A 26,417-nucleotide genomic window follows, 5' to 3' on the forward strand; every position below is an offset into this window, starting at 1 on the left:
TTTTTTTGTCCTTTTCTCCTTTTTTTCCCTTTTCTCCTTTTTTTCCCTCTTTTTTTTTTCTCTCCTTTTTTTCCCTCTCCTTTTTTTTTCTCTCTCCTTTTTTCCCTCTCCTTTTTTTTCCCTCTCCTTTTTTTTTCCCTCTCCTTTTTTCCCTCTCCTTTTTTTTTCCCCTCTCCTTTTTTTTTTTTCCTCCTTTTTTATTTTTTTTGGTCTTTTCTCCCTTTTTTTTTTTTTAGTTTGGTTTGGTTGTGTTTGTTTGTTGATTTCTGGTTAATTCTCTTTTCCGTTTTCTCGTCTATTTCCCTCCTCCCCCCCCCCCCTCCTTCCACCTCCTCCTCCTCCTCCTCCTCGGACGCCGTCAGTGCCCTGGGTGGGGTCTGGCCGCCTCCCCGCGGCGTCATTCGCGCTTCCGGAGGATGACATAGATGATGCCGCTGGCGAGGGCCAGGGGGAAGGCCAGCCATGCCAGGATGTAGGCAAAGCCATAGGAGGTGTTTTCCGAGGCTTGTTGCCAGTCCGTGTGCCTCACTGTGAAGATGGCAGCGCCGCTCATCACGCAGAGTCCTGCCGGGGACAGAGCGGGGAAGGAAGGACAGGGTGGGGGGGAAAGGGTTAGAATCGTCACAGGATCAATGCTCTGCCTTTCTAAGGCTGCTGGAGTTAAGCAGATCACTCTGAGAAGGCTTTTCTCTGTCTCACTCAGAGTGGTTCAGCCATTAAGGAAAAGAAACAGAAAGAACTCAAGATGTCTCTCTGGATCTTGGGGTCACAGGATGTCAGGGGTTGGAAGGGACACAAAGATCATCCAGTCCAACCCCCCTGCCAGAGCAGGGCCATAGAATCCAGCACAGGTCACACAGGAACACATCCAGACAGGGCTGGAAAGGCTCCAGAGATGGAGACTCCACAACCTCTCTGGGCAGCCTGCCCCAGGGCTCTGGGACCCTCACAGGGAAGAAGTTCCTCCTCCTTTTGAGGTGGAACCTCCTGTACTGGAGTTTCCATCCACTGCCCCTTGTCCTATCGCAGAGCACAAGTGAGCAGAGGCTGTCCCCTTCTTCCTGACCCCCAGCTCTCATATTTACAGACATTTATTAGATCCTCTCTCAGTCTTCTCCTCTCCAGACTAAAAAGCCCCAAATCATTTTGGTTGGAGAAGACCTTCAAAATCATCCAGTCCAACCATTGTCTAAACCAAGGCCCTCAGCACCACATCTCTGTGTCTTTGAAGCACATCCATGGATGGGGCTGAAGCCTGCTTCAGTTCTTTGAGAACCCTTTCAGTCAGGAAGTTTCTTCTAAGGACCAACCTAAACCTCCCCTGGTGCAACTTGAGGCCACCTCTTCTTTTCCTAGCACACAAGCAGCTTCCTGCTGGAAACTCAGAGCCAGAGAGGATAACACCCACCCCCAGCATGGGAAACTGCTTTTATTGTTGACCCCCTGTATTTCATCTTCTGGAAGACCACAGAATGATTGGGGAGTGTGATGCTGGGGGCTGTGCCCTGGCTGCAGGTGAGTGAAGACATCTCTGCCAGGGTCAGCAAGTAAAGCAGGACCCCCTGGACCAAGTGAAGATGGAACCCCTGGGCCAAGCAAAGCTAAAGCCCATGGGGCAAGCAAAGCTGGAGGCTCTTGACCAAGCAAAGCCAGAGGCTTTTGACCAACCAAAGCAGGACCCCTTGGAGCGGGCAAAGCTGGAGCCCCAGGGGCAGGCAAAGCTGGAGCCCCTGGGGCAGGCAAAGCTGGAGCCCCAGGGGCAGGCAAAGCTGGAGCCCCTGGGGCAGGCAAAGCTGGAGCCCCTGGGGCAGGCAAAGGAGAAGGCTCTTGACTAACCAAAGCCAGAGCCCCTGGAGCAAACAAAGCAGGAGCCCCTGGAGCTTGCACAGCTAGAATCCATGGGGCAAGCAAAGGAGGAGCACTTGGAGCAAGCAAAGCAAGAACCCCATGAGCAGTTAAAGACAGAGCATCACCTGGGCTCATCCATTCATCAGGCAAGCACTGGCTATCCCCCCGGCTCCAGCTCCCACTCCAAACCTGCCCCACTCCCTTGGGTGGCTTATTTAAAACCCAGCCTGTAGCTTGAGCCACGCTACCAGAGCTGCTGCAAGAGGTCAGGCACAAACCTCATTCCTTTCAAGGCACAACACTTTATCTCCTGCTCAGGCAACACAGCTGGAGCCAGTACTGCTCTGGCCAGGCAGGTCTGTGCCTTGCCATCCCCCAGGGCTGTGTGAGGACCTCAGCTACCAACCCTGCTCTGCTGTGCTTGTGGCTTGTCCCTCTTTCCCAGCTGCTGTTGTCCACCCTGCCCAGCCGTGGGCTCCCCGAGGGCTGTGCAGCCAGGCCTGGCTCCGGTGAGGCACGGTTCAGCTTTGTTTCAAAACCAGCCCATCAGCATTAGGGACTGGCCAGAGCTCACACAAAGCCACCTCTATTCCTGCCCCCAAAAAACAAGCTCTTTCAGTCCATCCCAGCACTCCTATTATACAGTGGTGGGGCTGTTGTTGGAGCTGAGTTCCAACCCCCCCCCCCCACCCGTCCTGCACGGACCTCAGGACCACCTACATTTAAGCAGGGTGATATTTGAGCTGCAGTTCCACTTGACACTGCTCCTTTGTTCTGGCAAAGTGCATTAGTGGGAACACGTTTCAGCGAGGCGCCGCTGGGGCACTTTCCATTCTCTGAGCAACTCCTACTGCCCCAGCCCATGCACAGCCAGCACAACAATAGCCCTGCCCCGGGCTGGGGGGACAGGGCACAGGCCTGTGGCCACGCTGGGCACCTACAGACAGCAGCAAATAACAGCAGTGATTGTCCTCCTGAGGAACGGGGCCAAAGGGAGGCGACGGCTCGGACTGCACTCCCGCAGCATCTGCGCCGGGCTGGGCCTGCAGGACCTGCTCAGGGAGGGGAGGACAACCTGCAGGCAAGGACAACCTGCTTGCAACCTGCAAGCAAAAACGCATCAGCAAGTGGAGGATCTTTGGAGGTCCCTTCCAATCCCTAACATCACAGAATCACCAAGGTTGGAAGAGACCTCGAAGATCTTCGAGTCCAACCTGGCACCACAGACCTCGTGGCTAAACCATGGCACCAAGTGCCACATCCAAGCCCCTCTTGAACACCTCCAGGGATGGGGACTCCACCACCTCCCTGGGCAGCACATTCCAATGGCTAACAACTCTCTCAGTGAAGAACTTTCTTCTCACCTCGAGCCTAAAATTCCCCTGGCACAGCTTGAGACTGTGTCCTCTTGTTCTGGTGCTGGTTGCTTGAGAGAAGAGACCAGCTCCCTCCTGGCTTCAACCACCCTTCAGGTAGTTGTAGAGAGCAAGAAGGTCTCCCCTGAGCCTCCTCTTCTCCAGGCTAAGCAACCCCAGCTCCCTCAGCCTCTCCTCACAGGGCTGTGCTCAAGGCCTCTCTCCAGCCTCTTTGCCCTTCTCTGGACACCTTCAAGTCTCTCAATGTCCATCCTGTGCTCCTGTGACCTGGGGAGGAATAACCTCCCCCTGCACCAGTGCAGACAAGGTGGTGATCTCTGCAGAGAAGGTCCTGGGAGTCCTGGTGGGCAACAAGTTCCCTCATGGTCAAGAAGGGCAATGGTCTCCTGAAGTGCATGAAGAGTGTGGCCAGCAGGTCGAGGGACATTCTTCTCCCCTTCTACTCTGCCTTAGTGAAGCCACATCCGGAGTCCAGTTCTGGGCTCCCCAGTTCAGAGAGACAAGGAACTGCTAGAGAGACTCCAGTGGAAGCTGCAAAGATGCTGAGGGGCCTGGAGCAGCTCTGTGAGGAGCAAAGGCTGAGAGCCCTGGGGCTGAGAGCCTGCAGAAGAGCAGCCCCAGAGGGGAGCTGAGCAATGCTCAGCAAGAGCTAAAGGAGCTGTGGGGGGCAAGGCTTGTCAGGGCATATTTCCAAGCAGTGTGGAGAAGATGGTGGGGATGCACCATGCCCTGCCACTGCACAACACCCCCAGATGACCTCCTCTCCTCACTTCTGTGGAGCTACAGAGAAAGTCATAATAGAGACCAGCCCCTGCCCTCTCTGCTGGCTCTCAGGGCACTGCTGCCCAGCTCTGCCATCCAACAGTGGTTGTGCTTCTGGCACCCACTGACTCAGGTCCAGTATTGCTGTTGCTCAGGCTCCAAACCAGGAGACCCTCAGCTTTGCCAAGCTGCACGACCCCCAGGAGGAGGTGTGAGGTGATGGAAGAGTTCAGGAAGAGCCTTCTCATCCCATCCCAGGAGGAGGGAGGTCCTCTCCAGCTTTGCAGGAGCTGAGCATTAAGGCAAGTCTGCAGACCTGCAGCAGAGCTTTGTGGTGCCAGGGCATTGCAAGGTGTGGATGAACAACTGCAGAGCCTGAAGGCCACTGGAACTTCCTCCAGTGGCTTTAGACAGCAAGCTGCAAGCAGACCACATCAGGTTCAGCTCCTTTGAGCAGAGCCATCCACACCTCCAAGTGGGATCTCCAGTGCTGACATGCTCTCCAGTTTCCTACCAACAACCCTGAAACTCAGAGCCACAAAGACCACAGCTGCCTCGAGCCCCCTCCTCCAGCCTTGGCCAGGGAACACAGCAAGGATGGCTACCAATGCCCAGCTCTGCATGGTCCATTCAGACCCAGACCTCTGCATAGGAGGCCACAAGGAAGCTTCATGGTGATCAGGTCACACTTTTCCTGTCCTTCATGCTGGCTGAGGATGGATTTGTCTCCTGCTTCAACAAGGAAAGAGACAGTAGGCCTGATCCTATCCCCCCTTAGGACCCAGCAGGGACAGGAGGGTTGCAATCCCATTTTCTCTTCCTCTGAGAATGAGATTTCCCCAGCAGTCACTCATGAGAGAGAAGCCTTCTGCTGCCAGATCTCTTAGAGAAGCTCTCAGGCAGATAACTGCATTATTAATGCCCATTTCCCCTCCTTGTCTCCAGGGCTCTAATGGGTTTCTACACATCCATCTTTCCGAGACAGTGAACTGATCTGAACTCACCTCCTGCCTGCTGGCCAAGCAGCAGGTACACTCAGGACAGATTCCATGCCACCCTTTTTAATCCAGGTCAGCTGAAGGCTTTTCCAGGCTGAGTGGAGGCCAGAGGCTTAAAGGATGCCCAGAAGCTTGGTGGTGGAAGCCTCCTGCCTGGAGGTGTTTGCAGCCAGGCTGGATGTGGCTGTGAGCAACCTGCTGCAGTGTGAGGTGTCCCTGCCCGTGGCAGGGGGTTTGGAACTGTCTGAGCCTTGAGGTCCCTTCCAACCCTGACAATTCTATGGCTCTGTGAAGCTTCATCTAAAGTCAGTGGATGAGTTTTCTCCACTGCTTTAGTGGCAGGAGCTAGGCTGGCTTTTAGGCTCACATCTAATTGCTTAGTCTCCTGCCCAGGCAGGCAGAACCTTGGTGCATGGTTGAATGTTCCTGCTCTGAATGCTTGAGAAGCCTCTCCCCTGGTTTCATAGATGGAAAGGTAAATGGAGCCAGTGGCTTGCCAGCAGCTATATTTGGTAGAACCACAATGTAGGACATGAACCTTGGCTCACTGCCACTGCTGGGCTCTCTAAGAGTTAAAAATAGTGGCTGAGGGGTCAGAGTCAGCTGGCTCACCCTGCAGCTCCAGCAGGCTCTTTGCTGACGTGGAGAGCACCAGGCCCCCTCTTGGTTAGGTTTATAAATAATCATTGGATCCTCTTTCATCCTCCCTGCTTCCCCCAGCCCGCCAGCAGTTGTGGAAACACTGCCCAGCCCACCAAAGGTGGGTCCCAGCACAGCCAGCCTGCACCCTCAGCACCCCACCTCAAGCTGAGAGCTGAGCAAGCAGAGCCCTCAGTCTGGCAGCCCCCATGCATGTCCCACCACCCAGCACCACCAGCAGAGCTTTGCCTCCAGCTGGGTGGGTCTGGCACCCTGCCCCTCCAAAACCTTCCTGGCTGGGGCAGTGTCCCTCTTGCACCTTCCATGATGCAAGGGCAGAGCTTGGATACAGAGTCACACATTGCCTTGGGTTGGAAGGGACCCTTAAAAGTCATCTTGTCCAACGCCCCCCCACAGTCAGCAGGGACACTTCCAGCTAGATCAGGTGGCCCAGGGCCAGACACATGTCATAGACCCTGAGAGATGGGCCCCATCCTGGGGTGGGACACATCCTGCCCTGATACTGCACAACAGAGCCAACTGACCTTGTGCATCTCTTCTTGCCCTTACCTCCACTCACCACTTCCCTTGAACCACAGACAAAGCTGTAGTGCAGCCCAGCCCCTGCCCACCTTGGCTGTCAGGGCCCTGCTGCCCATCTCTGTCAGCCAGCAGTGTGAGACCTCAACAGACCCAAATGTTTCATCCCCCTTCCCCATCACTAAGCCATGCAGGAGGCCATTCAGTGGCTCTCCTGTTTCAGCACCCCAGAGCATGCTCGCTTCCAGCATCACACAGACCACCCCCACCCCTCCTCTCTCCCCATCCATCAAGCCCCACTTACCAGCAAGGATTTGGAAGAATGCAGTGATGTAAAACCTCCCACCCTTGGTGAGGGTGAAGAGCTGGCAGAAGAACCAGAACAGGGACAAGACACTGAAGATGACCGAAAGGATCATCATCGCTTGGACAGACTGCAGCCACTCTGGGGAAAGACAGACAGACAGACAGACACCTCAGTGCTGGCACCACAGACAGGGAGACCCCCACCCCGTGGCCTTGGCATCGTCCCCTGTGAAGCTGCTGACTAGCTGGGGGATGCAGCTGCTGGTGAGGTCCAGGGCACAGGCAGGATGCTGCTTCAGATTTAGGATGATTTGTGCTGAGGTAGAGGCCCCTGGGGATAGGATGAGGGGGAGTGGGTTGAAGCTGGAGGAGGGGAGCTTTAGACTGGAGATTAGGATTCAATTCTTGACAGTGAGGGTGGTGAGACACTGGAACAGGTTGCTCAGGGAGGCTGTGGATGCCCCTCAAGGCCAGGCTGGATGATGCCTTGAGCAAGCTGGGCTGGTGGGAGGTGTCCCTGCCCATGACGTGACCGTGGCAGGGGGTTTGGAACTGGATGATCTTTAAGGTCCCTTCCAACCCAAATCATTCTGTGATTCTGCAGGCTTCAGCTCACATTTTATTGTCCCTGCTCCCTGGGAAGGGTCCTGGCCCTACCACTTGTTCTGCCTCAGTACAAATCATCCTAAAGCTGAAGCAGCATGGTGCCTGTGCTGAGGACCTCGCCAGCAGCTGCATCCCCCAGCTAGTCAGAAACTTAACAGCACAGGAACGGTTAAAGATCACCTTAAAGATCATCCAGTTCCAACCCAACCCCCCTGCCATGGGCAGGGACACCTCCCACCAGCCCAGGTGGCTCAAGGCATCATCCAGCCTAGCCTTGAGGGGCATCCCCAGCCTCCCTGAGCAACCTGTTCCAGTGTCTCACCACCCTCACTGGCAGGAATTGAATCCTAATCTCCAGTCTAAAGCTCTCCTCCTCCAGCTTCAACCCATTCCCCCTCATCCTATCCCAAGAAGCCCTTGCAGAAAGCTTTCTTGTCAGCCTCCATCGGGGGCTGGAGGGGCGAGCTTCAAGGCAAAGCTTCTCCCCCCAGCTTCACCTCAGGCCCTGGGCGCTGAGCTGCGGCAGAAACACAAAAGCCAGCACGCGTGGCAAGCCGGAGACACCCAGCTGGGAGGTAAACCAAACACCCAGGGAGTGAAACCTCCTGCTCTCGTGGAGTCAAACCTTTTGTGAAGAGCCTTCCCCCCGCCCTCCCCCAGCTGCCAAACGCAGCTGCTTCCCAGGGCAGAGCAGTGAAAGCGGCCCCTGCGTGAGTGAGTCACTGCCCAGCTATTTCCAGGCTTCATGGGTGTGTAACTCCCCGTGTGAAAAGCAAAACCAGCCGCCCAAACGACCCTAAACACAAACAAATAAACAAGCAAGCAAACGGCTGCTCCAGCCCATGAGCTGCTGCAGCTTGACAGAGCGACCTCCCAACGCCCCAGCACGGGGCCACCCTCGCAAAGCTCTCTGCCTTGCCCTTGCCTCCTAACGGCTGAGCTCAAAAGGAGGATTGGCAGCCACCCCTGAGAGGTCTTGAAGGATGCAGCACGGATTAATTCACCACAATAGCCAGGCAGGGCTGAGGCACAAACCATCCAAGAGTGGGGGGAAAAGACCATGCTTTGAGCTGGCTCCTCAGGCAGGGGAGAACTGGGGAGCACTGAGGTCCCAAGTCTCATGTTCCTGCCCCTGTTTTGCTCCCACCAGCTTGAACACCAGGTTAGAAAGTGCCACATCTAGAGCTTCTTGAACACCAGGTTAGAAAAGACCAGGTTGGAAAAGACCTCTGAGATCATCCAGTCCAACCTATCACCCAACACCATCTGATCAACTCAACCATGGCACCAAGTGCCTCACATCCTAAACACCTCCAGGGATGGAGACTCCACCACCTCCCTGAGCAGCCTGTTCCCATCCCTGACCACTCTTGCAGTACTTGTTCCTAATCTCCAACCTAAACCTCCCCTGGCACAACTTAAGCCAGTTGCCTCTTGTTCTGTCTCTAGTTACTAGGAAGAAGAGATCAAACCCAGCCTCACACCAGCCTCCTTTCAGGGAGTTGTATAGAGCAATGAGGTCTCCTCTCAGCCTTCTCTTCTCCATGTTCCAAGGCCATCATTAGGCACAAGATTCCTCTTCAGGCCTCAAGACTTATTTAGTATTTCAGTTACAAACTGTGATCAAATCATTGCCTCCACACCACCCACAGCAGGGTGAGAGGTTTGAAAGCCAAAGGGAAAAAGGAAGGTTAAAAGCCATGTCACTATGGCTTGATTTAACCAAAGACAGGCTGAGGTTGAATAGTGGAACCATTAAGTTCTCCTCAAATCCATAGAATCAGTGGATCAATAAGGTTGGAATCACAGCATCAATAAGGTTGGAAAAGACCTCAGAGATCACCAAGTCCAACCCATCACCCAGCACCTCCTGACAACCAAACCATGGCTCTAAGTGCCACATCCAATCCCCCCTTGAACACCTCCAGGGATGGGGACTCCACCACCTCCCTGGGCAGCACATCCCAAGGGCCAATCTCTCTTGCTGGGAAGAACTTTCTCCTCACCTCCAGCCCAAACCTCCCCTGGTGCAGCCTGAGACTGTGTCCAGTCACACTGCATCCATTTGAACTTAGTTTTCCCTCTGCAGTGCTCAAGCCACACGCTCCAGAAGACATCCTGCTTCACTCCCCTGCTGCAAGCAACAGCTTTCTGCAGCAGAGAGCTGCCATGTGGCGAAACTGCCCCACAAAGAGAGGCTTCAGCTCAGCAACCTGCAGCCCTTGGTGTGGAAATGAGGCCCTCTGGGATGCCCAGGGCAGTGTCTGCTCCCAAGGAAGCCATCACACTTCCTAGCTAAATCCTCCCAAGCTGCACTTGCTGAGAGTGGAATTTGCCGTGGGGAGTGAGGTGCAGCCCTCAGCTGGGCCAGCAGGGATGGTCCAGGCCTCCCAGCAGGGATGATCCAGCCTCCCAGCAGGGATGATCCAGCCTCCCAGCAGGGATGATCCAGCCTCCCAGCAGGGATGATCCAGGCCTCCCCCAGCAAAGCCATGCCTGCAGGGAACATCCTGTGCCGTTGAGTAATGTCTGCTGTGCCTGACTTTGGAGCATCAGCCCTGCCTCTTGGCTCCGCATCTTGCTTCCAGGCATTGCAACAAAGCAAATTCAGGTCCTGCTCACCAGGGCAGACTGAAACCACCCAGAGCAGCCTCTGCTCGTCACAGACAGCTTTGCCTTCCCCTCCCCTTCACACTTCCCATGCCAAACTACCCTGCAGCAGTGCTTCATTCACTTCAGTGACATTGTGTTTACCTCCCAGAATGGTAGAGGTTGGAAGTGATCTCCAGGGATCAAGTCCAACCTCCCTGCCATGGCAGGTACACCTGGAGAAGGTCACACAGGACCACATCCAGGCTACTTTTGAATGTCTCCAGTGATGGAGACTCCACCACCTCTCTGAACACCACCTCCATGTGCACCATAGAATCATAGAATCAACAAGGTTGGGAAAGACCTCAAAGATCATCAAGCCCAACCTGGCACCCAAGACCTCATGACTACTAGACCATGGCACCAAGTGCCACATCCAGTCCCCTCTTGAATGCCCAGGGATGGTGACTCCACCACCTCCCTGGGCAGCACATCCCAATGGCCAACCTCTCTTGCTGGGAAGAACTTTCTCCTCACTTCCAGCCTAAACCTCCCCTGGCACAGCTTGAGACTGTGTCCTCTTGTTCTGGTGCTGCTTGCCTGGCAGAAGAGACCAACCCCCACCTGGCTACAACCTCCCTTCAGGCAGTTGGAAAGAGCAAGAAGGTCTCCCCTGAGCCTCCTCTTCTGCAGGCTAAGCAACCCCAGCTCCCTCAGCCTCTCCTCACAGGGCTGTGCTCAAGGCCTCTCCCCAGCCTTGTTGCCCTTCTCTGGACACCTTCAAGTCTCTCAATGTCCTTCTTAAACTGAGGAGCCCAGAACTGGACACAGGACTCAAGGTGTGGCCTAACCAGTGCTGAGCACAGGGCAGAATGACTTCCCTGCTCCTGCTGGCCACACTGTTCCTGATGCAAGCCAGGATGCCATTGGCCTTCTTGGCCACCTGGGCACCATGTTCCTTAGGCAGGAGCAGCCACCAGTGCTTCACTTCCAGAAGTCCCAGTCTGGCTCTCACACTGCTGTCCCATGTGCTCCACTGGTACCAGCCAGCCAAGCAGGGAACCCTCCCTGCCTCAGCCACACCTGACCCTTCAAGCTCTGCCTGTGCTCAGTCAGTGGGGACATAGAGGGGCTAGGGCAGCTCAAGTGATCCTAAAGCCCAGGTCCTAAATCATAGGATCACTAAGGATGATCCTAGAGGCCTTTTGCAACAAGTCCAACTTTCTACCCAACACCCCCATGACCACTAGACCATGCCCCAACGTGCCACATCTACTCATTTTCTAAGCCATCCAGGGATGAGGACTCCACCACCTCCCTGGGCAGCCTCTTCCAATCCCTGACCACTCTTGCAGCAAAGACATTTTTCCTGATCCCCAATCTAAACCTCCCCTTGCACAGCTTGAGGCCACTGCCTTTTGTCCTGTCATTAGTTACCTGGGAGAAGAGACCAAGGCCAGCCTCACTCCAACCTCCTTTCAGGTAGCTGTAAAGAGCAACAAGGTCTCCCCCTCAGCCTCTCTCCTTCAGGCTGAACAACCCCAGTTCCCTCAGCCTCTCATCATAAGAAATGCTCTCCAAAGCCCTCACCAGCTTTGCTGCCCTTCTCTGTACCTGCTCCAGCACCTTAATGTCTTTCTTATACTCACTCAGGTGAAGAAGGATGTCCAGATACTAAACTGCAACCTCCTTCCATGCTTCAGCACAGAAAAGGCTTCCATCCCAGATCTGAACAGCAGAGCTTTCACCTCACCCCCTCCCAAGCCCTACAGCTGTGCCCAGCTCCAGGCACCAGCAGAAGTGAAGCCTGCACCAGCCCCAAGCCCTGCACCTTGGCCCAGCACCCAGGGAGCTAAGCCTTTTGTGCTTTGAAAGGCTGTGGGACCTGGCCCAGAGAGAGGAGGCCTTTCTGCTGGGAGGTGGATGCTCCAGCTGCTGCTTATTTTAGGAGAAGGCTGTCTAGCCAGAAAGCTGAGCTGAGCTGAGCTGCCCTTTTAATTGCCTCTGCCACCCCGTGCCTCTTTTTGGGGTTCTGAGTGTGAATGGTTCATGGGAGCTGTGCAAAGTCCCATTATCATCAAGAGCCCTGTCGGAGGGGCAGAGAGGGGGGAAAGCCCCCCATGACCTGAGGGGTTTCAGCAGCCAGCCCCTGGAGAGCAGAAGTCACACGACTAAGAGATGATCCCACGGAGCAGAGCTCTGGGGCTGCTCACACCCAGCCCTTTGCTGACTCTGATTGCAGGGTCTCCTTCGTGAAAGCAAGGGGCAGGACCCCCAGATCAGACCCAAAAGTCACAGGATGAGAGGATATAGCCACAAGTTGTGCCAGGGAAGGTTTAGGATGGACATGAGGAACAATTTCTTCCCCCCAAAGGATGCCCAGATCATCACTCAGAGACCCACAAGTCTTAGGATGAGAGGATACAGCCACAAGCTGTGCCAGGGGAGGTTTAGGTTGGACATGAGGAACAGCCTCTTCCCAAAAAGAGTTGTCAAGGCTGCCAGGGCAGTGGTGGAGTCCCTGGAGGGGTTCCCAAGCTGTGTAGATGTGGTGCTGAGGGCCATGGTTTAGTGGTGCCCTGGCAGTGCTGGCTTAAGGGTTGGACTCTATGGTCTGAAAGGTTTCTCCCAACCTAAATGATTCACAGGATCACAGAATGCCAGGTTGAAAGGGACCCCAAGGATCATCTGGTTGAATCTTTCTAGTTAATAGTCCAGTTGAAAGGAGCTGGCCCAGCACCCTGGCAAGCTGAGTCTTGAAGCTGCCCAGTGTAGGGGAATCCACCACTTCCCCTGGGAGATGATTCCAGTGTCCAACTGTTCTCCTGGAGAAACATTTTCTTCTGGAGTCCAAAGGGAATCTCCCCAGCAGCACCTTGTCCCCATCACCTCTTGTCTTTCCCATGGGACTCCTTGTCAAAAGGGAGTCTCCATCCTCTTGGTAGCCACCCTCTGTGTGCTGGCCCATGGCAACAAGGTCTCTCCTAAGCCTTCCTCTCTCCAGGCTGCACAAACCCAGCTCTCTCAGCCTGTCCTCACATGGCAGCTCCTCAACGATTCCACGATTCTAAGTGCAAGCTGCTCTCCTCCCATTAAGCCCAAACCCAGCTGCCTCCAGACTTCAGCTGGATGAGGCCAGCTGGTTGCCTTTAACTCATCTGAAAACAGCACCGGGACTGCAGCTGGGCTTGCTAAGCCTCCTCAAGCTCACAATGCTTTCAACGTCATCTCTATTAGCTGTGTCCTACTACAGGCTTTGGGACCTTCAAGCAAGTTTTGCCTTCCCTCCCCCCCGCAGGGGGAGGTCCAGCCCCGGGGAGCTGCTCAGCAGGGCTGGCAGCGCTGTTTACTCCCAGGCTGATATTTGTGGTTTCCCCTGGGCAGCCAAGTCGGTTATTCCATACTTTTTTTTTCTCCCCCCTCTTCACTTCCTGCATCTCTTCAGCTCTGTGTTTATATCTTTGTTCTTCAGGAGGAGGAAGAGAAGGAAACGGAGTAGAAGGGGACAGATAACAACCCTGCGCGCCGCTTCCGGAGAGGACCCGCGGGGAGCGTTCTTAGAGCCCGTTCCAGGCAGGCAGGCACAAACAAAGCCAACTTTTGCCACAGAACTCATTTGAGACTTTGGTTTTTTTCCCTTCAGCCCTGCAAGCCCCAAAGGTGCTGAGGGCCACCACTTAAAAGTGCAGGGGTGGGGGGAAAAAAAGCCTGAGAGGCTAAAGCCCACGTGTCGCTGCCCTGAAGCGTAACAGGAAAGGAAAGCGACACCAGAAATGGAAAGTTAGAGTAGAAATGGAAAGCTGAAGCAGAAATTGAAGCTGAACACCACCACCACCACCCCCCATTCCTCAGAAAGACTGAGTCTGAGCCAACCCCCTCCCCAACAAAGCCCCAGCCCTCCTCGCAGGCAGGTTTTGTACCCAGATGCCGGGTACAGCTGAGCGGGATTGATGGGGCCGGCAGAAACACGTCCTTTAGGGCCCTCTGCTCACGGCCAAGGGCAAGAATTGGCTTCCCAGGCTTTAATCCACTGCTTGTAGACGAGCTTACCCTCTTTTCCCCCGGCCAAGGAGAAAGAATGGAGTGCAAACCGCAAAGCGACTTAAGTGAGCAATCGGCTCAAAGCGCCTTGAGGCGCCACTGAATGAGTGCTGTGCGTGAAGCCCAGCCCTGCGCTGCAACCTGCAGCCGGTTATTAACCTTTTAGAGCACCACAGAGCTCATGGGGGTGGAGGAGACCTTTGAGATCCGCCAGTCCAACCGGCTCCCCCGGAGCTCCCAGTCCCACCCCCGGTGCTGCTGCTGCTGCTGCTAAGCCGCTGCCGCGAAACCACATCCCTCAGCGCCACATCCACGCAGCCTTTAAACACCTCCGGGGGTGAGGACTCCACCACCTCCCTGGGCAGCCTGGGACAGTGCCTGAGAACCCTTCCTGGGAAGGAGTTTCTCCTGATAGCCAACCTGATCCTCCCCAGGCACACCTTGAGGCCACTTTTCTCTTGTGCTTTCACTTGGTGCATTTGAGAAGAGACCAACCCCCCCCCCCCCACCACTCCAACCTCCTTCCAGGGAGTTGTAGAGGACAATGAGGTCTCCCCTCAGCCTTCTCTTCTGAAGGCTTAACAACCCCAGTTCCTTCAGCCATTCCTCATAGGACCTGTGGTCAAGGCCCTTCCCCAGCTTTGTTATCCTTCTCTGGACACACTCCCAACACCTCAATGCCCTTCTTGTAGTGAGGGGCTCAAACCTGAACACCCTGCTCGAGGTGGATTACTAATTTCAGACTAAATAGAAGGAAGAGATGTTTTCCACTGAGGGTGGTGAGAGCCTGGCCCAAGCTGCCCAGAGAGCTGGGAGCTGCCCCATGGCTGGAAGCATTGCAGCTCAGGTCGTGTGGGGCTGTGAGCAGCCTGCTGTAGTTGCAGATGTCCTTGCTGGCTGCAGGGGGGTTGGACTGGATGAGCTTTCAAGACCCTTTCCAAGCCATTCCATGGGTTTATGATTTTGCATGGAGAGCTTTCCCTTTGCAGACTGCAAGTGCACCTTGAAAACAGCCACTTCTGGGGAAGAAAACACTCACTGAGGAGGGAACCACAGCATGTAACATACCCAAAACCAGAGGGAGGGGAAATCCATCCCCACATCTGCATGGTGAAACCTGCTCCTTCAGTGCTGCAAGCTAAGTATCAGCAGGGTGAGCAACAGCACAGGCATCTACTGGCCCAGCAAAAGCCCTGTGCTGAGCAGAGTGCTTCCAAAGCAGACTCTCTTGGGCTTCAAGATCTGATGAAGAACCTGAACCCAACTTGCATCCTCATCTGTGAAGCAGCCAAGTCCCATCACAAGCACTGGGGCTTGCCACGAATGTCAACCTTGATAGCAAACACCCCTCCAGAAGGTTGAAAAAGGTGGAAGATGCACAAATATTGACTCAGATGTGTCACTCTTCTGGGGCTGAACTTCAGCCCCACCACTGGAAGTGAACATCTCTGTTGAGGAGAGCAGCCTCATGGCTTGTCAGACACCCAGCAGAGCTGCTAAGCTGCCTCCAGAGAAGGGGGTTGGTCTCTTCTCAAAGTCTCCAGAGCTGCTAAGCTGCCTCCAGAGAAGGGAGTTGGTCTCTTCTCAGTCTCCAGAGCTGCTAAGCTGCCTCCAGAGAAGAGGGGTGGTCTCTTCTCAAAGTCTCCAGAGCTGCTAAGCTGCCTCCAGAGAAGGGGGGTGGTCTCTTCTCAAAGTCTCCAGAGCTGCTAAGCTGCCTCCAGAGCAGGGGGTTGGTCTCTTCTCAAAGTCTCCAGAGCTGCTAAGCTGCCTCCAGAGAAGGGGGGTGGTCTCTTCTCAGTCTCCAGAGCTGCTAAGCTGTCTCCAGAGCAGGGGGTTGGTCTCTTCTCAAAGTCTCCAGAGCTGCTGAGCTCTCTCCAGAGCAGGGGGTTGGTCTCTTCTCAGTGTCTCCAGAGCTGCTAAGCTCTGCTAGGGAAAAAGCCCTCTCCATGACATTGCAATTTTCTTCTGCTTTGGTCCCAGCCCTCTTACCAGCATGGGGTCAAACCTTCTTCATTCCCAATCTGGGTGGCTGGATGCTCAAGCTGGGAGAAGCAAATCTTTCACCCAGAGATTGCTCCTTTTCTGTCCTCCTACATCCACTGCCTGCAGAGGACCACAGGGTGCTGGACTGAGGTGTTCCTGGAAGTGCCACCAGAAAAGGGGGATTTAAAAGCTCTTTGTAAGGGCCAGGGGATGAGCAGGTGGGAAACACCAGGGCTGTGAGGAGGCAGTGAATGAACATGCTGGCTTCTGCCCAAGACTTCATGGTCCTCTTTTGTAGCATCCTTCACAGGGGCAGGAAACCCTCAGAAGCTCCTCTTGCCTTTTCCTCCCAGCTCTCCTCCTTTTTGCCTTTGCCTCAAGGCTTCATCCAAGAAGACTGAGGCCAAGAGGTCTTCAGCTCTCTAGAGCAGACTCACTCAGATGTCCCTTCAGACAGCCAAAGCTCACATCCTGCAGAGGCAACTGCCAGTGGTGCCAAGGCTGAAAAATACTTTCCATGAGCTCCACAGTGCCCAAGGCAGTTCCTCTTCAGGACCCTTGATGTGGTAGCTCTGACCTCCTTTTGGCTTGGGTGTGAGAGTGAGCTGAGGTGCTTTCATTTCGGGCTCAGGTCCTCCAAAGGGCTCAGCTACCAACTCTGACTCATTTCAAGTCCAGGCAGCAGGAGCAGGGATGGGGAGCAGTGGTGCCCTGACCCATAGGCACGTCACAGGCTCACAGGATGTGAGGGGCTGGAAGGAATCTCCCAAGGTCACCAAGTCCAACCCCCTCTGCCAGAGCAGGACCATAGAATCCAGCACAGGTTGCACAGGAACACGTCCAGATGGGGCTTGAAAGTCTTCAGAGAAGGAGACTCCACAACCTCCCTGGGCAGCCTGCTCCAGTGCTCTGTGAGCCTCTGTCACAGGGGTACACTCAGCCTGTGGCCACAGGGACAGCCAAGAGTCTCATCAAAGCCAAATGAACCTTGGATTAAGAAGTTTTCCAGCACTGGGCTCTGCAGTAGACTCCTCCAGCTGTTCTTCTGGGTTTGCAGTCATACTTTACCCACAGGTTTGCTGCCTCCTCCTTCCCTTTTGCTCCTCTCTCATGGGCCATAGCCCTCCACCAAGCAGGGAAGTTTGACTTGACCCTCCCTTTATGCAGAAGTAGAGGAGCCAAGGAGCTCTGGAGCAGGGAAAAGAGCCTTGGTTTCCTACCTCTCTCTATCAGATGCTCTTTGTAAGAAGAGCAAGGAAAACAAAACCTTGTTTTAAGCAGAGGAAGTCCCTTTCCTAACAGCATGGTTATGGCAGAAACTGATCTGAAGCACAAAACATTCTCCTAGAATACCCTTAGACCACTAAGGTGCAAGCTGCAGTCACCCACAAGCTGGCAGAGGGGGGATCAGCCCAGCTCAAGTTAAGCCAGGGTTACCTCCCATTACTGACAAGTGATATCCTAGCTCCAGGAACGAATGAGGTTGAAAGCTGGCTCATTCCTCCCCTGATGCAAATCCCAAAGACCCTGAAGGACCAGAGAAGCCCCCAGATTAGGGGATATGTGTACACATGTGGCCCACCAGCTGAATGGGGCCAGCTGATAGCTAGAACCTCGAGTATACAAAGGCTGGGTGCTGCCACCCAAACCATGACCTTACTGCTCCGGCATCCTCCAACACAGATCATTTCTTGCTGGTCTGCAAGCCCCCCAGAAGAAATGAAGCAAAAGCTGAGGCAGTGCTGTGCCTGCAGACATGGCAGGCTGCTGTGGGCCAGGGCAGAAGGTACCTCCAGCATCCAGCAACCAATCATCAAATTGTTTGGGTTAGAAAAGCCCTTCAAGGTCACCCAGTCCAACCATTCCCTAACCCCTGCCAAGGCTGCTGCTAAACCATGGCCCTCAGCACCACGTCTCTGCCTCTCTGAAACACCTCCAGGGATGAGGATTCAACCACCTCCCTGGGCAGCCTGGGCCAGTCTTTGAGAGCCCTTTCAGGGAAGAAGTTTCTTCTAATATCCAACCTGAACCTCCCCTGGGCAGCTTCTGGCCATTTCCTCTCACCTTGTCCCTTGCTGGGAGAAGATACCAACCCCCACCTGGCTTCACCCTTCAAGGAGGGTGTAGGGAGTGAGGTTTCCCCTCAGCTGAACGAGCCCAGTTCCCTCAGCTGCTCCTCACAAGACTTGCTCTCCACTCCCTTCCCCAGCTTCATTGCCCTTCTCAGGACTCCAGCACCTCAAGGTCCTTCTTGTAACGAGGGGCCCAAAACTGAGCCCAGGATTTGAGGCACGGTCCAGGCACTTTCCCAGTGCCTGCCCTATAAATGGGAGGCCCCATCCTGCCCGCTCAGGTGGTCCAGGGCAGATCTCTGCACCTGGGCTTTGCTTGTGGCCATCACACCAGCAAATCAGCAGCGTTGCAGCACTCTCAGCACTTGGTAATCACATGGATTGGCAGCCTGCACCGTTCCCACGGCTGGGGGCTTTCTTGACCCTTTAAAACAGCCAAAAGCCACCAGCCTGCCTGTGAACAAGCCTCAGAATGCAGAAAGCACAGAGCAGGGACAGGAGAAGTGGTAAGAAGACACCAGGAAGCATGTCTCCTGAAGTTACAGGATCACAGAATGTTAGGGGTTAGAAGGGACCTCAGCTCCAACCCCCCTGCCAAGGCAGGATCACCTAGGCCAGGCCAGGCAAGGATGGCTTTGAAAGTCTCCACAGAAGGAGACTCCACAAGCTCTCTGGGCAGCCAGCTCCAGGGCTCCAGCACCCTCACACCAAAGGAGTTTCTCCTCATGCTGAAGGTGGAACTCCCTGTGTTCTACCTTATAGCCACAGCATTCCTGTGCAGACTACCCTGGGTGACCCTGCTCCGGCAGGGGAGTTGGACTCAGTGATCTCTGAAGGTCCCTTCCAACCCCTAACATTCCATGATTCTATGATTGTCCTTGTCCTGTTCCTGGGTGCCACTGACAAGAGCCTGTCCCCTTCCTCTTGACACCCACCCCTCAGATATTTTAGAGACATTAATAAGATCCCCTCTCAACCTTCTCTTCACCAGACTAAGGATGTAGGGATACAGAACTAACCAGGTTGGAAAAGACTTTGGAGACCATCAAGTCCAACCTATCACCCAACACCATCTAACCAACTAAACCATGGCACCAAGTGCCTCAGCCACCTCCAGGGATGGGGACTCCACCACCTCCCTGAGCAGCACATTCCAAAGGCCAATTTCTCTTTCTGGGAAGAACTTCTTCATCACCTCCAGCCTGAACCTCCCCTGGCACAGCTGGAGACTGTGTCCTCTTGTTCTGGTGCTGGCTGCCTGGGAGAAGAGACCAACCCCCACCTGGCTACAACCTCCCTTCAGGCAGTTGGAGAGAGCAAGAAGGTCTCCCCTGAGCCTCCTCTTCTCCAGGCTAAGCAACCCCAGCTCCCTCAGCCTCTCCTCACAGGGCTGTGCTCCAGACCCCTCCCCAGCCTTGTTGCCCTTCTCTGGACATGTTCCAGCAACTCCAGAGAGGTCATCCCTACCAAAGCCAGAAGAAGAGCAGGGGAAAAAAATAAATCAGTTGGGGAGAGAAAAGGCCTTTTTTTGAGGGGGGAAAAAAACTAAACAAATATCACTGTCTGGAAGTTTGGGGTGGAATATACTGGAGCGCACTTGAGCAGCTGAGGTCCATCTGCATGAGAGGCTGAGGGAGCTGGGGTTGCTTAGCCTGGAGAAGAGGAGGCTCAGGGGGGTGCTGGTTGACAGCAGCTGAACATGAGCCAGCAGTGTGCCCAGGGGGCCAAGAAGGCCAATGGCATCCTGGCCTGCATCAGGAACAGTGTGGCCAGCAGGAGCAGGGAGGTCATTCTGCCCTGTGCTCAGCACTGCTCAGGCCACACCTTGAGTCTTGTGTCCAGTTCTGGGCTCCTCAGTTTAAGGACATTGAGACACTTGAAGGTGTCCAGAGAAGGGCAATGAGGCTGGGGAGGGGTCTGGAGCACAGTCCTGTGAGGAGAGGCTGAGGGAGCTGGGGTTGCTTAGCCTGCAGAAGAGGAGGCTCAGGGGAGACCTTCTTGCTCTCTCCAACTCCCTGAAAGGAGGTTGTAGCCAGGTGGGGGTTGGTCTCTACTCCCAGACACCCAGCCCCAGAACAAGAGGACACAGTCTCAAGCTGTGCCAGGGGAGGTTCAGGCTGGAGGTGAGGAAGAAGTTCTTCCCAGCAAGAGAGATTGCCCATTGGGATGTGCTGCCCAGGGAGGTGGTGGAGTCCCCATCCCTGGAGGTGTTTAAGAAGAGCCTGGCTGAGGCACTTGGTGCCATGGTTTAGCTGATTAGATGGTGTTGGGTGACAGGTTGGACTTGCTGATCTCTGAGGTCTTTTCCAGCCTGCTTGACTCTGTGGCTCTCTGGTTCCCCTGCCTGCAGCCGCAGCGCACAGCTGGGGCTGGCTCCCGGCCGAGCCGACGCACACAGTTCTGGGACTCGGAGCTGAATTCTTCAGATAAGTCTTTTCCAGGAATGTCTGACAGTGCAAGAGAAGCAAAGATTGCAACATTTTTTCCATAGTTTCCCCTCCTCTTGGAAAAGGGGGGAAAGAAAAAAAGCAAGGCAAAAAAAAAGCCTTTCTCTGAGAAGCAGAGGCAGGAATCAAAGCAACAAGCAGGCGGCTGTCAAAGGTGAAGGTGTGGGCAGCAAGCAGCCCCCGACCTGCTCTTTCCTCCTCCCTCCTGGTGCCTGCTCCCATCAGGACCATCCAGCCCTCACATCCACAGGACCTTCAAGCCTTGCCAAGGGGAATGTGGGAGGTGGGAGCTCAGCCTCCATCCTGTGAGCACAGCCTGCTAGTGGCCCGTGAAGCCGGGCTCTGGCAGTCCTGTGGGGCAAGCCTTGGGCTGAGTGCTGCATGCTAGGAAGAAACTTTTCCCAGAGAGAGTGATTGGCCATTGGGATGGGCTGCCCAGGGAGGTGGTGGAGTCACCAGCCCTGAAAGTGTTTCAAATAGTGCCATTTAGTGCCATGGTTTAGTTGATTAGATGGTGTTGGGTGATCATAGAATCATAGAAGTGTTAGGGTTGGAAGGGACCTTTGCCAAAGCAAAGCCTTCATGTAATTAGGAGCTGGCAGAGAGCTCTTCAAGATCTGAGCACCACACACACCTCTACTCCAAGAGCTGCCCAGTGGGGCACCTTATCAACCCAACTCAGCTGCTCCACAGCATTTCTAGCAGGGCCATCTTGACTGCAGTCCCTTTAATGATGAAAGAATCATAGAATCACAGAACTGTCAGGGTTGGAAGGGTCCTCAAGGCTCAGCCAGTTCCAACGCCCCTGCCATGGGCAGGGACACCTCACACCACAGCAGGTTGCTCACAGCCACATCCAGCCTGGCTGCAAACACCTCCAGGCAGGAGGCTTCCACCACCTCCCTGGGCAACCTGTGCCAGGCTCTCACCACCCTCCTGGGGAACAACTTCTTCCTAGCATCCAATCTGAATCTACCCCTTTTGATAGGTTGGGCTTGATGATCATGAAGGTCTTTCCCAGCATGGTTAATTCTGTGATTCTCTGATTATAGAATCATAGAAAGGACAGAATGGATTGGAAGGGACCTTAAACATCATCTAGTTCCAACCTCCCTGCCATGGGCAGAGACACTTGCCACTAGAGCAGGTTGCTCAAGGCTCCATCTAACCTGGGTTGGAGCCTGCACAGCTTCTCTGGGCAACCTGTTCCAGCACCTCACTACCCTCATGAGGAAGAATTCCTTCCTAATGTCTAAGTTAAATCCAGCTGCTTCCAGTTTGAAACCATTTCCCCTCATCCCTCCACCCCATGCCCTTGTACAAAGTCCCTCTCCATCCCCACAGGATAATCTGTAAGATGAGGAGCATGGACCCAAACCTGCCCCAGAGTTAAACACAAGCACCTGGTTTCAGCAAGTTCAGCTTCACATTGGGCATCCTCACAACAGCCATCTAAACAGAAGGGTCTCTCTGCAGTCCAGTGGGTGACAGGAGGCTCAGCCACCCTCACCATGGTGGATGAGAAGCTCAACCTGAGCCAGCAGTGAGCACTTGCAGCCCAGAGAGCCAAGCAGAGCCTGGGCTGCAGCAGAAGTGTGGCCAGCAGGGCCAGGGAGGGGATTCTGCCCCTCTGCTCCACTCTGCTGAGACCACAGCTGGAGCTCTGGGGCCAGTTCTGGAGCCTCTCTTCCAGGATGGATCTGGAAGTGCTGGAAGGTGTCCAGAGAAGGGCCATGAGGATGAGTAGAGGGCTGGAGCTGCTCTGCTGTGAGGACAGACTGAGGGAGTTGGGGTTGTTCAGTCTGGAGAGGAGAAGGCTCCAAGGAGACCTTCTGGTGGCCTTCCAGGATCTGCAGGGGGCTCCAAGAAAGCTGGGGAGGGACTTTTGAGGGTGTCAGGGAGTGATAGGACTGGGGGGGATGGAGCAAAACTAGAAATGGGGAGATTGAGATTGGATGTGAGGAAGAAGTTGCCCAGGAGGGTGGTGAGAGCCTGGCACAGGTTGCCCAAGGAGGTGGTGGAAGCCTCCTGCCTGGAGGTGTTTGCAGTCAGGCTGGATGTGGCTGTGAGCAACCTGCTGCAGTGTGAGGTGTCCCTGCCCATGGCAGGGGGGTTGGAACTGGCTGAGCCTTGAGGTCCCTTCCAACCCTGACAATTCCATGGTTCTATGCTAAGGCCATGAGGAGCATCTCAGCACAACAAACTCACCACCCTGGTTCTATGGCAAAGCCCCCCCCAAGCCTCCATCTGTGCTGAAAACACAAAGCTCACTCCAACAAGGACACAGAGGTGCTGGAGCTTGTCCAAAGAAGAGCAATCAAGCTGGTGAAGGACCTCAAACACAGTTCCTATGAGGAACAGCTGAGGGAACTGGTGGTGTCTAGCCCTCAGAAGAGGAGGCTGAGGGGAGGCCCTCTACAGCTACCTCAAAGGAGGCTGGAATGAGGTGGGGTTTGGTCATTTCTCACATGCAAGCAGTGACAGCCAAGAGGAGAGGTTCTCAAGTTGTTGCAGGGAAGGTTCAGGTTGGATATTAGGAACAATCCCTTCCCAGCAAGGGTTCTCAGGCACTGTCCCAGGCTGCCCAGGGAGGTGGTGGAGTCCCCATCCCTGGAGGGATTTAAAAGCCACATGGATGTGGTGCTGAGGGACTCGGTTTGGTGGCAGTGGCTTAGCAGCAGGGGTGGGGTTATGTGCTGTGGGTGAGCAGCTGGTCTTGAGGATCTCAAAGGTCTCTTCCAGCCTTCAGAGCTCCATGAGTCCACGGCCCAGCCCTACCTCATTCCACATCTCCCGAGTACCAAGCAGCCCCCCCTTCACAAAAAGAGAGGAGGAAATCACCACACTCCAGCAGCCTCTGCGATGGCCAGAAGGGAAAAACAAACCCTGCCTCTGCATAAAGCCCACATCCTGCCAAGATTCCTGAAGGAGGATCTCTCCCTCGTAGCCCCGAGCAGCCCTCTGCGCTCTGCAATTAACCGTTAAGCACCGGCCTTGGCAGGGGCACAGAGAAACAGCCTCTCAAAGCTTGCCACAGCCCAGCACAGCCTGTTTGCAGGGAGACTGAAGGCAGGGCCGTTTGTGGTATCTGCTGTAGGATCTGCCAGGGGGGTTGAAAGTCAGCACGCTCCTAGCAAAGGGAGCTTGAGGAGCACAACAAGGACCGGGCAGAAGACGAGCGTGAGCCTTGGGGGTGGCCCCGCCACGGCATCCTTGCCCTGTGTCCCCCACCAGCACGCCAAACAGTGGCTGCCATCAGCTCCTCCAGCAGCACAGGGGGGGAGTCAGGGCTAAGGCAAGAGTTAGGGTGAGGGTGAAGGTTGAGGGCGCCCCAGCAAGGTGCTCAGAGATGGGAGAGTGCAAAGAGCCGCTGGAGAGGATGCTGCACACTAATCCTGCTTTTACAAACCAATAACCTGGAAAACGCCTTTGGAAGCTGTGTTCCCTCAGCACCAGGGAACTCTGGGTTCCACAGGGTGGGTCCCACCAGCTGAAAAGTAGTCCTGAGCAGCACTGCTCCCAGACCCTTAGGCTGTTGGACTGGGGGGTTGGACTCTGTGATCTCTTTGGGCCCTTTCCAACCCCTGACATCCTGTGATCCTGTGACCCTGGCTGCAGAGTGGGTAGGGGAGAAGCTTTTGCCCAAGCAAAACTCCCTTCTCCTGATGCCAAAGCAAAGCCTTCATGTAATTAGGAGCTGGCAGAGAGCTCTTCAAGATCTGAGCACCACACACACCTCTACTCCAAGAGCAGCCCACTGGGGCACCTCATCAACCCAACTCAGCTGCTCCACAGCGTTTCTAGCAGGGCCATCTTGACTGCAGTCCCTTTAATGGTGAAAGAATCACTGAATCATAGAACTGCCAGGGCTGGAAGTGACCTCAAGGATCAGCCAAGATCAGCCAGGATCAGCCAGTTCCAACTCCCCTGCCATGGGCAGGGACACCTCACACTGCAGCAGGTTGCTCACAGCCACATCCAGCCTGGCTGCAAACACCTCCAGGCAGGAGGCTTCCACCACCTCCCTGGGCAACCTGTGCCAGGCTCTCACCACCCTTGCAGGGAACAACTTCTTCCTCACAGCCAATCTCAATCTCCCCACTTCTATTTTTGTTCCATTCCCCCTAGTCCTATCCCTCCCTGACAGCCTCAAAAGTCCCTCCCCAGCTTTCCTGTAGCCCCCTGCAGATCCTGGAAGGCCACAATTAGATCTCCTGGGAGCCTTCTCTTCTCCAGACTGAACAGCCCCAACTCCCTCAGTCTGTCCTCATAGGAGAGGTGCTCCAGAATCACTGTGAAAGATCCAGAGGGAAGCTCCCCACCCTGAGCAGCAGGGCAACAGAGACTCGAACCCCCCAGCAGGACAAGTCAGGTGTGGAGGAAACCATCCCAGCCACACTGTGGACACTGAGAGCTCCCTGAGCACAGAGCCTCCTGCAAACATCCAGAAAACCAAACAAACAGGCAAACAAGCCATGCAGGTTTGAAAAGCAAAAGATCTGGGGGGGTGTGTGCTTTGGAGCCCTCAGCTTTGGCACTCTGGGAGGGGCAGTCGCTGCCTTTTGATTTCCAAGCGACAAGGTCAGCAGATGCGGAGCACGCATGAATGGCCCTGAAGCAGGCTGCCTACGCTGCAGATAGCCAACCCCAGCCAACTGCTGATGAAGGACACGGCTCCAGAAGGATCCCGGCCTGGGATAGGAGCCAGCAGCTTCCCGGCCGAGCCGGACACCACCAGGCGTCAGCAGAGCCCCGCGGTGCTGCCGGTGCTGCTGGCTTCACTCCCAGCCAGACCGGAGCGGAGCCCATGCAGGGTAACACAGAATCACAGGATCACAGGATCGTCAGGCTTGGAAGGGACCAGGCAGTTCCAACCCCCCTGCCTTGGGCAGGGACTCCTCACACTCCAGCAGGTTGCTCACAGCCACTGCAAAAACCTCCAGGGGTGAGGCTTCCACCACCTCCCTGGGCAACCTGTGCCAGGCTCTCACCACCCTCCTGGGGAACAACTTCTTCCTCACATCCAAACTGAATTGTTATTTATATTTTTTTCCCATTCCCCCCCCAGTCCTATCACTCCCTGACACCCTCAAAAGTCCCTCCCCAGCTTTCTTGGAGCCTCCTTCAGATCCTGGAAGGCCACAATGAGGTCTCCTCAGAGCCTTCTCCTCTCCAGACTGCACAGCCCCAACTCTCTCAGTCTGTCCTCATAGCAGAGCAGCTCCAGCCCTCTGCTCATCCTCGTGGCCCTTCTCTGGACCCATTCCAGCATCTCCAGATCCTTCCTGGCACAGAGGCTCCAGAACTGGACACAGTGCTCCAGCTGTGGTCTCAGCAGAGCAGACCAGAGGGGGAGAATCACCTCCCTGGCCCTGCTGGCTATGCAGTCTTGCTTGGAAAAGACCTTTAAGCTCATCAAGTCCAACCATTCTCTAGCTCAACAAGGTCTGGTGCTAATCCATGTCCCTCAGTAACACACCTCTGCCTCACCAGAGCCCAGCAGAGAGGGATGATCCCTGTCCTGGTCAGCTTGTCCAGCTTCCCACCACTTCCAGCCCAAAAGAGAGGGAGAGGGAACAGCAGCATCCACCTCCCTCCATGGGGTTACCACCAGTGTTTTGCCCCCAGCAGGCTGGGCATCAGGGTGACCTGAATGCCCAAACCCCTCTGACAGTCTCCATCACCACCAGCCCCTTAGAAAGCACTGAGTGCTCTCCCCTGTGACCCTTCTCCCCTTGCCAAGCCCACGTGCCATGGCTTTGCTCCTTGGCAGGGCCACGTTTCCATCTCAGGGTGGCTGTGCTCCCAGTGACATCTGCATGACTCACAGCTGGTTTCACTGGGGATCACACTGTTTCCAGGGAAAAGGAAAAACCCAAGGCTAACTGGAAACAGCTGGTGGGCACAGCACCTCTGCTGGGAGCCCTGCCTTCTGGGGAAACTGAGGCACGGGCTTGCCCGGCTCCCTGAGCACATATTTAGTGCCCCTGGGGGCCCTGGAAACTCTGTGTCACGGTGTCTTAGGAAGCAGCTCCTCCCTGCTGACCTCAGCACACAGCTCACTGGGTGGTGTCACTCAGTGGACATCATCCTTCACCCAGCTTGGTCCAAAGGTGGCTGCTCAGTCCCTCCCCTCCTCCCAGGATGTGCAGGGAGGGTTGTTGAGGAAAAAACTGAGCACACAGCACATCCCACACGTGCTGCTCA

At 55.1% G+C, this 26,417-nt stretch overlaps 1 protein-coding gene across 1 annotated transcript in view; it reads right to left on the bottom strand.

The window, feature by feature from the left end:
* Window positions 1-318: 318 nt before the first annotated feature.
* PMP22 (peripheral myelin protein 22) overlaps window positions 319-26,417 on the bottom strand; it is a 29,872-nt gene continuing 3,773 nt past the window's right edge. Inside the window, exons 4-5 of the mRNA XM_009902402.2 lie at window positions 6,468-6,608; window positions 319-564 (exon numbers count right to left, since the gene is read on the bottom strand). Coding sequence (XP_009900704.1) covers window positions 398-564; window positions 6,468-6,608 — 308 coding nt within the window. The 3' untranslated portion in view covers window positions 319-397. The remainder of the gene's footprint in view (window positions 565-6,467; window positions 6,609-26,417) is intronic.

This window comes from Dryobates pubescens, chromosome 20 (assembly GCF_014839835.1).
Source record: "Dryobates pubescens isolate bDryPub1 chromosome 20, bDryPub1.pri, whole genome shotgun sequence".
In the NCBI taxonomy this organism is placed as follows: domain Eukaryota; kingdom Metazoa; phylum Chordata; class Aves; order Piciformes; family Picidae; genus Dryobates; species Dryobates pubescens.